The following is a 13,888-nucleotide window of genomic DNA, read 5'->3' as shown; positions in this document are numbered from 1 at the left end:
ATGCTGCTTGGGTCTCTCCTGCCGAGGTGAAGATTAGAGGGCACCGAATATGCATTTTCCATATTTCAGGCAAACGTCTAGTTTAAACCACTTGGTGAATTCACATGACTTCTCACCTTAATCCACTGAAGCCTTACTTCACATATACTGGCACATAAAATATTCACAGAGAATGTATAAGAAAAGATCACTGTAAATATAATTTCTAACTATTAAAGCAAAGCCACCAGTACAAAAAACGTTCTCCACAAGGCCCTGGTGACTCAACAATTAGGTTTTCTTAAAGAACTGAAGGCACGCACATCAATAAAATCTCTTTTCATATCTCTTCAAGCAGCTTGTGTATGGAAAAACCCAAATACAACAGGCTGTATATCTCCTAGGTCTCCACAGCTCTGCTCCAGCTTCTGATCTCAAGTCCGAAGCCAAATTTCCCTCAACTGCACCCAGTTCTTTGAGATTCAGAGCATAACAAAGATCAGCTGTAGTTGATTAACTTGGGTGCCTGGAGGGAGCAAGAAGAGTCTTGTCATACACAATACTTCAGACTTGTGAAGAGAAGCCGCGAAAACTAACAAGTGGTGTTGACTGGCAAAGCTACATGGGGAAGAAGCCATTGGCACTATTAAAAACAAAAGGCTAATTAAAATGGAAACCAAGACTAAGCAGAATTTCTCATGTCCATGTTTTCAACAGCAGCCTCAACACTCTGAAGTGAGAAGGAAAGAAAGAAGATGGTCGTTCTCCAATATATCCATGCCATACTTAGTCCATTCCTGATAGCTCAGTTGAAACCAGTCCATTCCCTTGGCTTCCAGCCTCCACCCACATTTAGAGCCTTCCTGCTCCCAAGCCACTAAGAGTCCCTTGGGAAAGCAGCACATCTTCCAGAATTGCAGACTGCAGCCACCACCATCCTCAACCCTAAAGTGCTGCCTGAAAAATCTTGTCCTTTAATTCTTTGCAATCTTAACTCTCCCCTTAAATACCTATTACACTTAATTTACACTCATCTCAAACTCAGTGCTAAGGACTCAAAGGCACAGCATGCACAAATGTTAAATTTCAGTAGGCTGAGTCAACAAACTTGACCTCTTGGCATTAGGAGCTGTATGGTAACTTGTCAACAGCTGTTGAGATGCGTTAGCACTTTAAGGTGACCTGCAAATGTAAGCCGAAGGGTACTGACTTGAATAATGTGTGTTTAATATTCAAGTAACCTGTATAAAAGGGGCACCTGGCATATGATTATTTTATTATTAAGGTTGCAGGCATACAGGAGACAGGATACACAAAATGAGGTATTTGAGAATTATTTGAATCACCATATCAAGAAGAATCTCACAAATCACAGAGTTAGCTTAAGAAACAAGTAATAGACAGTATTTCTTCCTACATTTTCTAACCAGCACACTGCAAAATAAATATCAAGCAATTCTACAGGGAAGAGCTAGCGCAAACAGCACATGCCTGTATAAAAGAGGGAAAAAAAGAAGAAAAAAAAAGGGTCAAACACTTCCAAATCAGAGAAAGAACTACCACCCCTGGAGCCAAACAGACAGTGAAACTTCTGGAAGTACTAGTGGAACTTGCTGTAGATTACCCTAACAGCCACTTCAGGAACAGACTGCAATTTTAGCAGCCAGTTCTTCTGATCTAAACAGCCTTCTGCACAGGCCTACTTAGAAGTACAAGAGAATGGCATTTGAAAATAAATTCTCCTCTCCACATTATAAACAGACATGAGAAAGCAGATATTTAACTGATGAGTTTAGTCTGACAGTAATATTAAATGGGGAATTTCTGGGAGCAGGAACTTCTCAGTGATTTGTGGTGTGCCACTGCTTAGGGTGACAAGCTCCCAGAAGCCCTAGCCTTAGACCAAAGCTCTAGCTGCTGTAAAAACAAGAGACAAGTTCCTGCCCCAAAAAGCTTACAATCCAGGCTGAACCAGACTACCTAGGCAGATCCTCTCTCAAACGAGAGAAAAATGTATTTCCTGACTAGCTTCCACTTCTCAGTTTACTTTACTGCCAAATAGCATTACCTTGAGGGGGAAAAAAAAAGTATAAATAAGTGATTCCAAAAGCCATTTTTCTTCTTCCTCCTAGCTCAGCCCAGAGGAGGCTATCAAGTGCAAACACAGTTGTGTGGCAGAAAGCATAAAAAGATCTGAGGCATTTCAGGATATATCAGGTAGCTGTTACATTAGTCACCATCAGGATTAAAGATTCCAAAGGAGTGTAAGTTTCCATGGTATTTACTTGCATACTATACAGCAATAAGGCTATGTTGAAGTTGAATGTAAAATCGAGAAGGCAAACAACCCTAACAGACTCTAAACAAGGGGAAAAAGCTCAGATTCACTGTTGCATTCCACTTGCTCCAATCACATCTGGATACACCAGCTGCACTGGATTTAGTACATCCCAAACTCAACATATCTCAGAAAGCTTTAACAATGCCTTGCATCAGTGATTCAGGCATTTAGGGCTCCACAATACAAGATCCTCAACTCCCACTTTAAAATGAGCACTCAGCAATTCTTATGGCCAAATCCTGCCAAACATTTAGTGTATCTACCAGAGCAGCCTCTAGATAGTATCAGCCAAAGAACACACAAGGAGCAATAAAAACTCCCTCCTGAGAACTCCAGTGCACAACGATGATCCAAACTCCTTTTTGTTGTCCATAGGGGAATGCCATGGAGACAATAAGTTTCAGTTGTATCTGAAGTACTCACATGAACTTAACACAAGTTACAGACTGTCAAGCTCAAAGTCTAAAAATCAGTACTGCCTAGAGTTTAAGTGGACAAAGCTGGGAAAATTCTGCTCTCTCTATCCGGACTATTAAGGTAACAAGAGGCAGCAGGTATATCAAGCTTCATTTAAAAAAAAAAAAAAAAAAAAAAAAAAAAAAAGAAGAAAAAGAGGTAGTTGGTGTCTCCATTAGCTAAGCTCTGTGAAGTTACTGGCTATTTTTCCTAGGTGCTCCCCCAAAATTACAAACATCAACTGTGTGTCAGCTCACGTAGCTATCAAAGTTATTTTTAAAGACCGGAAGACTCATTCAATAGTTTAAGAGAACCTAGAAATAAATCTACTGGGAACCACATTATTTTAAGCTTCCATTTAAACCTGCATCTGAAAAGATGATTTGAATGATAAAAAGTTGGGAGTACTGAGGAAGTAGTTTGGCAAAGAGAAAGGTGATGTAGCAACTTTAAGGCACACTACATCATGATGCAAACAGCTTCACTGTCCCTGCTGAAATGTTTATGTTAGAACAAAAGAAAAAACATACCTAGAAGTGCAGTGAGTTTGGGAAGCAGACCAACTTGTACCATTTTATTTCTCAGGCCTGTGTCAAAGGAGAGATTTAGTAAGAGTCGAAGAGTGATGTTCAGCAGGTCTTCATGTTCACAGGGTACCATTTTCACAAGTTTTTCAACAATATCCATTTCAACCTGTATATCAAAGAAGAAAAATCAGTCAGCGTAAAAGCCCTCTCAGTGCATTACATGTTCACACGCACACATATGCAAATACATACCCAATTTGTACCCACAATAGTGACTGCCAATGCATTTGAATCTGAAGCAGCTTTGCTTATGTCTTTGTGGTTGAAGTCTTCTAGATTGGGTTACTGGTAATGTTGATTAAAAAAAATTTTTGAACTGAACAGTTCAGATGTCTTGGAAATACTCCTCACAGTTGGAATACTGCAAGAATGTGGTCGAGACATCACTTGCAAGACTAGATTGAGGAGGGAGGGGGAACTCATTTAAACTTAAATGCAAGCAACCCTGGAGCAACTGACATTAGAGTCAAAGAGATACCCAACCAAGTCAGACAGAAAATTGACATCCAAAAAAGAATTTGAGACCTTTCATTATCAATTTCAAATGAACCCCTATACAGAACTTTGCATGCACTCTCAAAAGAGGCATGCCGTCCTGTACATTAATTTAATAAAAGCATGAAAGTCATCTTGAAGCATGTATCACTTTCAAATTAAAAAGTGGAATCCAGGAACTGAGATGTGATATCAGTTCCTGAGATCATGTTCACTCTACCAGCCAGAAAAGACATCTGAGCATTGACTGGCAAGACTTCAGAAAGTTTTTATCATCTTTTAAGCAACATTTCTCTGCTTTTATTTGACATAATCTTTTAAATGCATTTCCCCCCTCCCCCCCCCCCCCCAAGAACCTTCTTTGGCCAGAAGGCAGCACATAAAATTATTTTGCATTCTTCAAACTTTTTCATGGAGGTAACTAGCTTTCCAGTTATAAATACACACAGAATGAACACTAAGAAAAGAAACTACAGCTCTCCCCACACAGCATAATGCAATAATCAAACAACTGACTGGATATCTCTGATCAAAAACGATCAGATAGCAAGAACTCCTACTTCACTGCTTTGAATTTAATATGGCACTTGAATACCAAAGGAAAGAATGTGCTATAAATATACATGGATTATTCCATTTTCCTTAGAATCAGGCATCGTATAACTAATCTTGGTTCATTTTGTCTTTGACACTTTTGAGCTATTGCCTGACATAACTATTAGAACACTTTCTCCTTCATTGGTACCTTTCCTTAATAATACTGTTGAGAAGAAAGTATCATCTTTATTATCAGTAAGAAATGCTCCAACAGTTGACTTGAAGCATACAAAGCTTTTCAAAAGTCTTTTCAAAACTGTTAAAACACTTTGCAATAAAATAAATTCAATAATTTTGTTTCATTTGTCTTTCCACTAAATCAAATGGAATGCAGAAAGTGTGCCAGCAGATCAGTGGTCTGGAGAGCTAATCCTTATTTTCCTAATAAAGTCCTTCAGGGCACTACACAAGTTTAAACTAAATCAAAGACCAATCACCTGATAAACGGCCTACATTCCCCAAAACATGCATGCTTGGTGCCTGACTTGTTAAGAAATAGGATACCCATATATAAATAAGGAAGATACCTCTTGTCTGCAGAGTTCAGTGCATATGCATGCAAATGACAGTTCTAGTAACAAAGATGCAATTAATTTTCTATTGCATTTACACAGATCTTTTAATCTCACAATCTAAGCGTAACATCAATCTCAGATTACCTCTTGGATAAGGAAAATTTATCATTTTCCTTTAACAAAGTGGCATAAAGGCACAGAAGTGAAAGCATGTATCTACTGAAAGCCATGGGGATATCAGTAAAGGAGATACTTGGCTAAAGCGTAAAGTCACAAAAAAAAAAGCTACAATTTCAGAAGTTTGAGACTTCACCTAAAAAAATGTTATGAAGAGTAACACTGCCTCTAGTTCTTAGGAGCTACTGGCAGCATGAAGGAACAGTTGTGAGGTGCATTTGAAGACCAAGCTGATCTAGGAAATAAGTAAACTAGTCCAGCAAACTTTAAAAGGATAACTACCTCTCCCTTCCAGCACAATACATGGCAGAGACAGTAATATGTTGTCAAAAAGAGTCTAGTTTGGGGGAAGGGTCATGGGCATCTCCAGAAGTGGGGGTATGACAAGACTTTGGGGTGCTGACTTCAAAATTCGGAATTTCACATATCACACTGAGGTAACTTCACTGTTTGGGATGACAGTTCTTCAAAAATTTTTGCACTATGTTATGACTAGATGTTGGATTTTGCTAGTAAGAGAGGAAGATAACCAGTACTACGGCTATTTATGGTGGAGACAGAGATGTCTCCCTCTTCCCTCCAACCACACCAAGTTTTCAGAGTCGATACGTTTCCAATATTGCAGTAGTGTGCTACGAGCCTTACCATATCATTTTTGTTCTCCATAAAAATGCTGAGTTTCTTCAAGAAAGATACAACCAGGATAAGCAGCTCAAAATTATCACGGTCCAGTGCTTTCACTAACATATGAACAATGTTCTTGTTTCTCATCTTCAGCTCAGTGCGAGTATCCTCAGCAAGATTTAAGAGTAGATAAAGTGCAACTAACAAAGTCAACCATAACATAACAAACATAAGTCATACCAACAGATGAAAGACAATAGAGCTAAAAACAAGTCTCTATATACACGTTAAATGCTTAGGACAAGACTTTCAGAAGCGTTCCCCTCCCCTCCCAATGCATTTTGAAGGAAACTGACCATGAATACTTTTTATTCCTGTTTAGAAAGCATGAAGAAGATTAATTCTAATAGTGGATTTGAAAAAAAAAAATTATGATCACTAGAAGCTTTTTATATTTTTCTTTCAATTCTAATGGGAACCATTAAAAAGCCCTTCCCAGGAAAACTTTGCCACTCAGATCATTTCAATCTAACATTAAGTGTATTTTAGTACAAAAACTGAGATAGAGTAAAAGCTATTCAACTTAGATACAGGCTAAGTTAGCCTAAGTTAAAACACAAACATACAAAACCAAAATACCCAACTCCTCCCAAGTCAACATCATGAGCAAAGAAAACTTACGTGGATCACTTTTGCTATTTTTCCTCTAAGACTGACAGATCACTTTAAAAATTGTTAGCATACTGTCAAACAATCTGATTAAGTACTCATCTTCTCCCTGTTCTTCGGCAATGCTCTTCCATATTCATCCACACTTTAAGTATGTTTAAGACATCCCGGTTATAACAGGCATCCAGTAGAACACTCTGCCCACATTCACCAACAAGGAAATAATTTGCTGCTTGGATTTGGTACCTCTGAGTAGCTGTTCCTGCTTGACAACCAGCCCTTGATATTTCTTGTAAGTTTTCTCATAGTCCTTTTTCAGGGTTTGATTTTCAGGATCTTCATCAAGTAAATTGCAGAAGTTAAGGAGTTCAGATAAAAGTTATACAGTCTAGATAACTATTGTCCTCAAAGGTGTTATTCAAGCACTAGTAAACAGCAAGAGATCTATAGAACAGCCAGTGTAAAGACGCTACCTCAGCAACACTTTGCTACACCTGTAATCTACAGCATGATTTTTTTTCTCCTCTTAGTCCTGGATATATTACATCCTAATAGTCAGCAAAAATGTTCCTAAGACATACTGCTGATAATATAAAAAATTGTTTTTCTTGTGTTGTTTTAGTAACTTCAGCTTAATCTCTTCAGCAGCCCAAACTTCTCACTCTTGGTCTTCTTCATATCTGTAATTATATTTTGCACTTTCTAGTAAACTCTACTGCTTTCACAGAAGTTGCTGTATGCTCATCTTGTACTACTCAACAATGGCTATCAAGTTGAGTCAGAATCCATCAAGCTGCCCCAGCCTATCAAAAGGATATCAGCTTTCTTCTTTTTAGCAAGTTCTTCCTGCCAAAGCTCATGTCTCTTCAGTTCATGGTCTATGATATTCATACACAGAGCTCCAATTTTGTAGTGTGTGATTATTCCATGAAATTGAGAAAAACTACATAGAAGAAAAAACACCTGTGAGGGAAAAAAATAAATGCAAACAACCCCAAATCTGTTTTGACATCTATGGTAGCAATGCCTGAACACTGCACCACGTGAAGTATTAAAAAAGGTATTTACTCTGTGCCACATTATAACACTTCTTTATTGGAAAACTATTTCAAAGCAAAAACAATTCCTGAAAACATGAATATTTTTTCCAAACTTGTAGAAGGACAAGCAACAGTGTGCTGTTCCAAGTCAAACACATTCCAATTTTCATGCGTAAAGGAAAATGTTTTCCAATCAGCCCCACTTTTCATATTATAAGTACTTCAGAGGACCCTCTACTCACCAGAAATATAGTAGAGGTCTAAAATCAAGTTGCAATGCAAATTCCATTTGAATTATTTCTAGGCATGGTATGCTGAAACACTGGCATATCTAAATAAAAGCAAGCTCTCACTTCAGTTTTGAATATGGTTTCTCCTCAGTAGGAATGCTAAGGGAAATAAAAAGTGGCAGCTCAGCCTATAAGCTGAGCCTATGTGTCAGAATCCTTACTAGTTTCTTCCCAGCTCTACTACACACTGCCTCACCATGGGGTTTTTTTTTTTGTGCCTCAATTTTGTCATTTAAAGAAAATGGCTATTTTTTTAGCAAATCATCCAGCAATTTCTTTTTCCTGTTTCAGTGAGGTTTTGTAGTGCAGTGCAGAAAACAAATGAAAAGCCACTAAGCAGAGAGAAGTTCCTTATGTCCCTATATACAGGGATTCTGCACTCACCTTGAAAAGCAGAAGAAAATATAAATTATATTGGTAGCAAGTTCTACACTTTGTTTCCAGTCTTCTCTCAGCACTCTAGCCAATGCACCCAGGGCAGTTTCTGAAGTGAAACAAGATTCAGATGAGCATCGGCATTTCACCTCCCTCCTTCTGTCTCGTGAGACTCAGAATTTGAATACACCTTATCCTACATCTATCAGTTTTCTAATGGAAGATTTTCAGAGCTATCTCACCCTAACAGGCAACATGCAAGGAAACTGCAACCAAACACTAAGGTTATCTTAAAACTATCACTAATTTTAAGACCTTGTGGCCTCTGCCATCTGTGTACCTTACTACACTGTGGCCTCTACCTAAAACATCACCATGTTCACTTCCAAATCCCCTTTAAATTATACTTTGTCAACTATCATTTTTAATCCACTTCTTTCTATTTATTTTCCCCCTGTAGCAACTTGTATTATTTCATAATTTGGTTTATATTTATTCTTGTCGTATTTCAGCTTACTTTTCCTCTCCACTTATCTTTTCCAATCACTTTCCCCTATCTAGTCCCTCTTCATATGCACCATGTTACATGTTCAGAATGAGAAAAGCAGCAACTGGCAATTTCAAGCACTAGAATATTTGCAACAACTCATGGGGACAAGCCATTATGTGATGGCTTACCATTCCCCTCCCATTCCAATTCTTAGAATAATCTTGCTTGCTGACATTGTAGGATGAGTAGCGTATATATTGAAGTCATCATTTACTCAACAAATGTGGGGGTATAAGGGCTCAGTGCAAGAGAAAGAGGGCAAGGAAAAAAAAAAAGACTAAATTAACAAGACATGAACTTACCATCACTTTGGAGGTCTAGTTTGGACTGCCCCTATCTTTTGTTTCTCTGACACTTTTACAGACCTTTACAGGTCCTTTTTTCCCCCCCCAGAAGAGAGGAGGCAATGGGAAATGAGAATGGATATACATGTACACAAACGTATTTACACTTATGTATTTACAAACACATACTATTCCACACTGATGTAGCTCTCAAAACACACATGGCACAGCACGTATGTATGCATACACAAAATACTTTGGTCATGCATCCACATTCAATTTATTTATTCTCTTGGAAACCGAACATCAATACTTAATGTCAGCTTGCAAATCCCATTTTCAAAGCAAGTTTCCTGATCTTCAGGATACAGCTCTACATTCTCTTGTCTCCAGCAGCAATGCCAACTGAAGTTAATTTAGCATCAAATAACAAGGATGAGAAAAAACAGCTAAAGCCTATTGAGGCCAGGAGGATTTCTGTGTTACCCTCGCCTAAGAACAGTCTAAGAAGCATCCATTTGCAGAGAGATCCAACTGGCCTTTGACATCCAGCTTATTATGTACCAAGAAGCAAAGCCTCGCAAACTAACAAAAAATCCTAAATTAAAGGTGAACTTCTTTTCCCTTGAGAAGAAAGCACCACAAATAAACAGCACAACATTAAGAGGAGTAACTATTGGGTTTTAAAGTTACCATTGATAAGCAATTCTTCCAAATTATCAGGATTCCTAGCCAGCTGCAGGATGAGGGCAGAGCCGCGCACCTTGTCAGGAATGTCTTCATACAGTAACTCGATGTACTCATCCATGTCATTGATATTAGCAACTTCATCAATCTGAAAGCAGTCATAAGCAGGGGTTTCACACAGAGAGATGTCAATTTAAGACAATCAATCACAATGTTACTTAATCACAAGACAAAAGAGTGCACAGCTTTGAGTTAAGATCTTAGGAAAAAATAAAATAGAAGGAAAAAAAAAAATCAACACAACCAGAATCACTGCCAATGAACACCAGGAAATCTGAGAAGATTTAATTACAAAAAACAAAGGATGCTCAGACATGACTCCCTGTGTCCTGTCCGATGTTCCAGACCTCACTTGCTGTCCTGCTGCGTGCTATAGTCGGAGGGGGAAGTATGCAAGTCAAATATTTTACCCTTTATGGAGATGATTTTTATTCCATTGTGCAATATTTCCAAACCAAGTTCTTTGTTTAAAAAACAAGAAGCAAAAAACCCCCAGAATTCAGCATTTCCTCTCCCTCCCTCCCTTATATAACTGCTTACTTGAGAAGTAAACGAGTTTTGCATTTCTCTTCTAACACCAATACTTACCTCCATTCCTTCGAATGGGGGTGGATCTTTTGGCTTACTGGATTTCTCTTTCTTTTCTATAAGGAAAAAAGACTTGGTTGCAGTTAAGTTATGCATATTCACAGACAAAACACGTATCCAAAAAACATATCAAAGCATATAAATAACATTAATCTTTGTTTTAAACACATCCCATTAAGAATCCAACTTGAGAACAAAGCTTACCATTTCATGATTGCAGGAAACCTTGCTAGCCACAAGTTAATGCAGGATCAGATATTAAATATGAAATTGTCCCCTGAGCAGAAAGTTTAAGATGAACTTAAGACATAAATAGGACCACCAAAATGCCTTAGCATCAGAGCAAAGAATTACTGTTCTCAGTAACTTGTTCACCAGGAACTTAAGAGAATTACCCCAAGCTGTCTGCTACACTGTACCAAAGCTTGTTAGGCTCTAACTCCTCACTCAGCTTTACAGACAGCACAAATTCAGCCTAGGAACACTACCCTTGCAACAGGTGATTCTTCCTAGGAAGATCCTCATACAGTCTTTTGATGTTACTGCAAGTATAGATGCAATATGAAGAGGCTGCACCAAACAGTGGAATCCACACCTCTAAAGTCCTGCTAAAGCACAAGGCAGCCAATAAGAAGCATCAATATTAAGTTTAACTAACAAGAAAACCCCACTTTGGCTGTTAGAATGGTAATTGCCTCGCATCTTGGTCCAAGATTGCAATTTTTTCCAAGTGTGATTTAAGTATACATCCTCCCCACTCCGAAGAACTCGTACATCAAGCAAGTTAGGACCTCAGCTAGAAAAACCTTACACAACAGTTCTTCAACACTGAAACACCTCAGTCCCAAGCTACTCTGACCCTGTAATATTTACCTTTTCCCGCTGAGGCATCTCTGCGATTCTGTAGATAGTATAACAGCTGTTCTACTTCTGCGAGTTTGGAGGGGTGAATGAGTTTGCATTCTTCAACCACCTTTCGAGCCAGGGAAGCAATGTCTGTATTTGCATTAAGACTCTTTAGCCGAATGCTGCAACACAGATAGGTCTCTTTTCAGTTTTCAATTTTTTGTATCTTAAATCCTTTGATTTATAGAATCACAGAATCATAGAATGGTTAGGGTTGGAAGAGACCTCAAAGATCATCTAGTTCCAACCCCCCTGCTGCAGGCAGGGACACCCTCCACTAGACCATGTTGCCCAAAGCCTCATCCAACCTGGTCTTAAACACTTCCAGGGATGGGGCATCCACAGCCTCTCTGGGCAACCTGTTCCAGTGCCTCACCACTCTAACAGTAAAGAATTTCTTTCTAATATCTAATCTCAATCGACCCTCCTTCAGCTTGAACCCATTACCCCTTGTCCTGTCACTACACTCCCTTATGTTTACACAGTTACGAATTCTTGAAGCAGAAAATCCCGATACCCCCAATGCCTGTGCCATGGCTTACAAAAGCAATGTCAAAGCAGTGGCTCTCTACAACTCCAAATGGCAAGTAACTGTTAGATTAGACAGAGTGTAACTGTCCATCAGCTGACAAGCTGCAACACTAATCCCTTATAACTGTCTTAGACACAGCAGTCAGTAATTTTTTTGCAACATATCCCCAAAAAAGTACACAGGACTGCAAAGGAGTACAGCATACACAAAATCCAAAATGAGAAACAGCTATGGGTGTTGACTACACAGTAAGATTCTTTTGCAGTGTCTGCAGATGCAGTGTGGGGAGTCTCCCATAGCTCTGGCAGACCTGCAGCCAGGTCCACAAGCAACAAGCAGTAAGAAATCTGTGGGCATTAACAATATGATGGATCAAAAAGCAATTCCACCACATGGCAGATGCAAGTTATGCCAATTCATCTGAAAATAGATGACCATTTCTGATATCTTCAAAAATTTAAGATGATTTCAAGGATTCTCTTTATCTTCCTCAATTATTATTCTTACATGCATTCACACACAGACATTTCAGCTCAAATTTTCAAAAAGAATTCAGTATAGACATAAAACAAACCTAGGAAAGGTCCAGACTTGCAGCTTGGAAACTGAAGTTATGGAAAAGTCCAGAGAACTATCAATGGGGAACCTTTTAATGTTCTTAAAAGAAAAATACTAGGCAAAACTAAAATGCAGATACTTAGTGAAATCACTAGCAGGGGTGACAGATCAAAACAACAAGAGAGCCAACAGCTAGAGCATAAGGCTGTCAGAAGGTTCAAAAGCATTACTTACTCCAACATTAACCATCATTTGAGCAGGAATCAATCACTTCACTTTTCTCTACCTCAAGTTCCCACCATGAAAAATGGGAATAATCACTTTTCTTTACAAAACTCCTTAACATACATGGATGAAAAGCAATTTACAACATGTGTTTTAGATGTTAACTTTCCTAGGCACATGTTACTTCCTGGCTTCTTAACCCTCTGCTAATCCAATACTAAGTTTTACAAAGATTAGAAAGCATAGTTTCTTACAGGCTGTTGATGCTTTGAGTTATTGAATTTATTACTGTGAAAAACAGAAAAAGCTATCAGAACTTGCTATGACCTTACATTTTCTGACATTCCTTGCGCTCCCCCAGCATGGGGTCTCCCATCTCTCCCAGAATCGTTGCTTCCACTTCATAGTGGACGATGAGGGCTTTCTCAGATGGATGCACATCTATGTTGCCTCCTTTTACCTTCCTGCCATGAAGAAAAAAAAAAAAAAGGCAAAAAAAAAAGCATTAGCAATTAAATGAAAAGCTCAGAAAAACATACCAGTACATAGATCAGTAGCAATAACCTGTCGCCAGTTTCATCCAGACCCTAAACCCAAGCACTGCCCTCCTTCCACACCATATTTCATTTTACACAGCTGTACCAGTGCTTAGTGCTAGTGGCATATTCTTGAGTATTGTCTCTAGTATGTACAGACTCACCCAAGCCATTGGTCAAGTCTTAGTCACAGAAATCAAGTAAGGAAGAAACAGGATAAATTTTTGATTTCTAAGTCTCCCAGCTCTCTTAAGGAACTACAATCAGGAAAGATGCATTTCATAGAGAAGGTGAATTTCCCAGCTGATTCCCTGTTACATTATCAACCTTGCAAAATCTTCCACTAGTGGCATCAATCTAATGGTACAAGTATAGTCATTGACAAAAGGAAATTTTTCTTCAAAGACTCTCTCGGCAGGCTTAGCTAAAGCTTAACAGTTAAAAATCCATCGAGAATGAATTAAAAAAAAAATTTAATTTCAAATTCACTATTCTCTCCTGAAGCACAAACCTCTTCACTCCTGTTCTTCATTTCATTGTGTTTGTTGCCAGGCTTGGGTCAAGCCAGATCAACAGCTGCCATCAACAGGTATTAACCAAGCATGTCTATCTGCTTTGCTACAGCTACAGATATTTTGGAAAAGCATTCTCCAGGAAAGCACCTCGGGTATGTCACTGCCAAAAGAGCCAGTGCTGTTCTCTCCTTCTTTGCGCCAGCAGCTCCATGTCTATGCAGAGATACGAGGGCCATGAGGACAGGACAAAAGGCCAAGAAGGCACACCTCATTTCTGTTTTCAAGTGATGGCAGAACCACAT

General features: G+C 38.7%; 1 protein-coding gene across 2 annotated transcripts in view; it reads right to left on the bottom strand.

The window, feature by feature from the left end:
• Positions 1-13,888, bottom strand: part of KIFAP3 (kinesin associated protein 3) — a 71,643-nt gene that overhangs the window by 53,332 nt on the left and 4,423 nt on the right. For both annotated transcript variants that reach the window (XM_075760322.1, XM_075760323.1), the window contains exons 2-10: positions 12,868-12,999; positions 11,188-11,342; positions 10,315-10,370; positions 9,673-9,814; positions 8,155-8,254; positions 7,259-7,383; positions 6,687-6,785; positions 5,793-5,971; positions 3,307-3,469 (exon numbers count right to left, since the gene is read on the bottom strand). In XM_075760322.1, the coding sequence (XP_075616437.1) occupies positions 3,307-3,469; positions 5,793-5,971; positions 6,687-6,785; positions 7,259-7,383; positions 8,155-8,254; positions 9,673-9,814; positions 10,315-10,370; positions 11,188-11,342; positions 12,868-12,999 (1,151 nt within the window). The remainder of the gene's footprint in view (positions 1-3,306; positions 3,470-5,792; positions 5,972-6,686; positions 6,786-7,258; positions 7,384-8,154; positions 8,255-9,672; positions 9,815-10,314; positions 10,371-11,187; positions 11,343-12,867; positions 13,000-13,888) is intronic.

The sequence above is a fragment of the Balearica regulorum genome, chromosome 8 (assembly GCF_011004875.1).
Source record: "Balearica regulorum gibbericeps isolate bBalReg1 chromosome 8, bBalReg1.pri, whole genome shotgun sequence".
In the NCBI taxonomy this organism is placed as follows: domain Eukaryota; kingdom Metazoa; phylum Chordata; class Aves; order Gruiformes; family Gruidae; genus Balearica; species Balearica regulorum.
The sequence above is the reverse complement of the archived record's forward strand: the minus strand, read 5'-3'. Positions and strand labels throughout refer to the sequence as shown.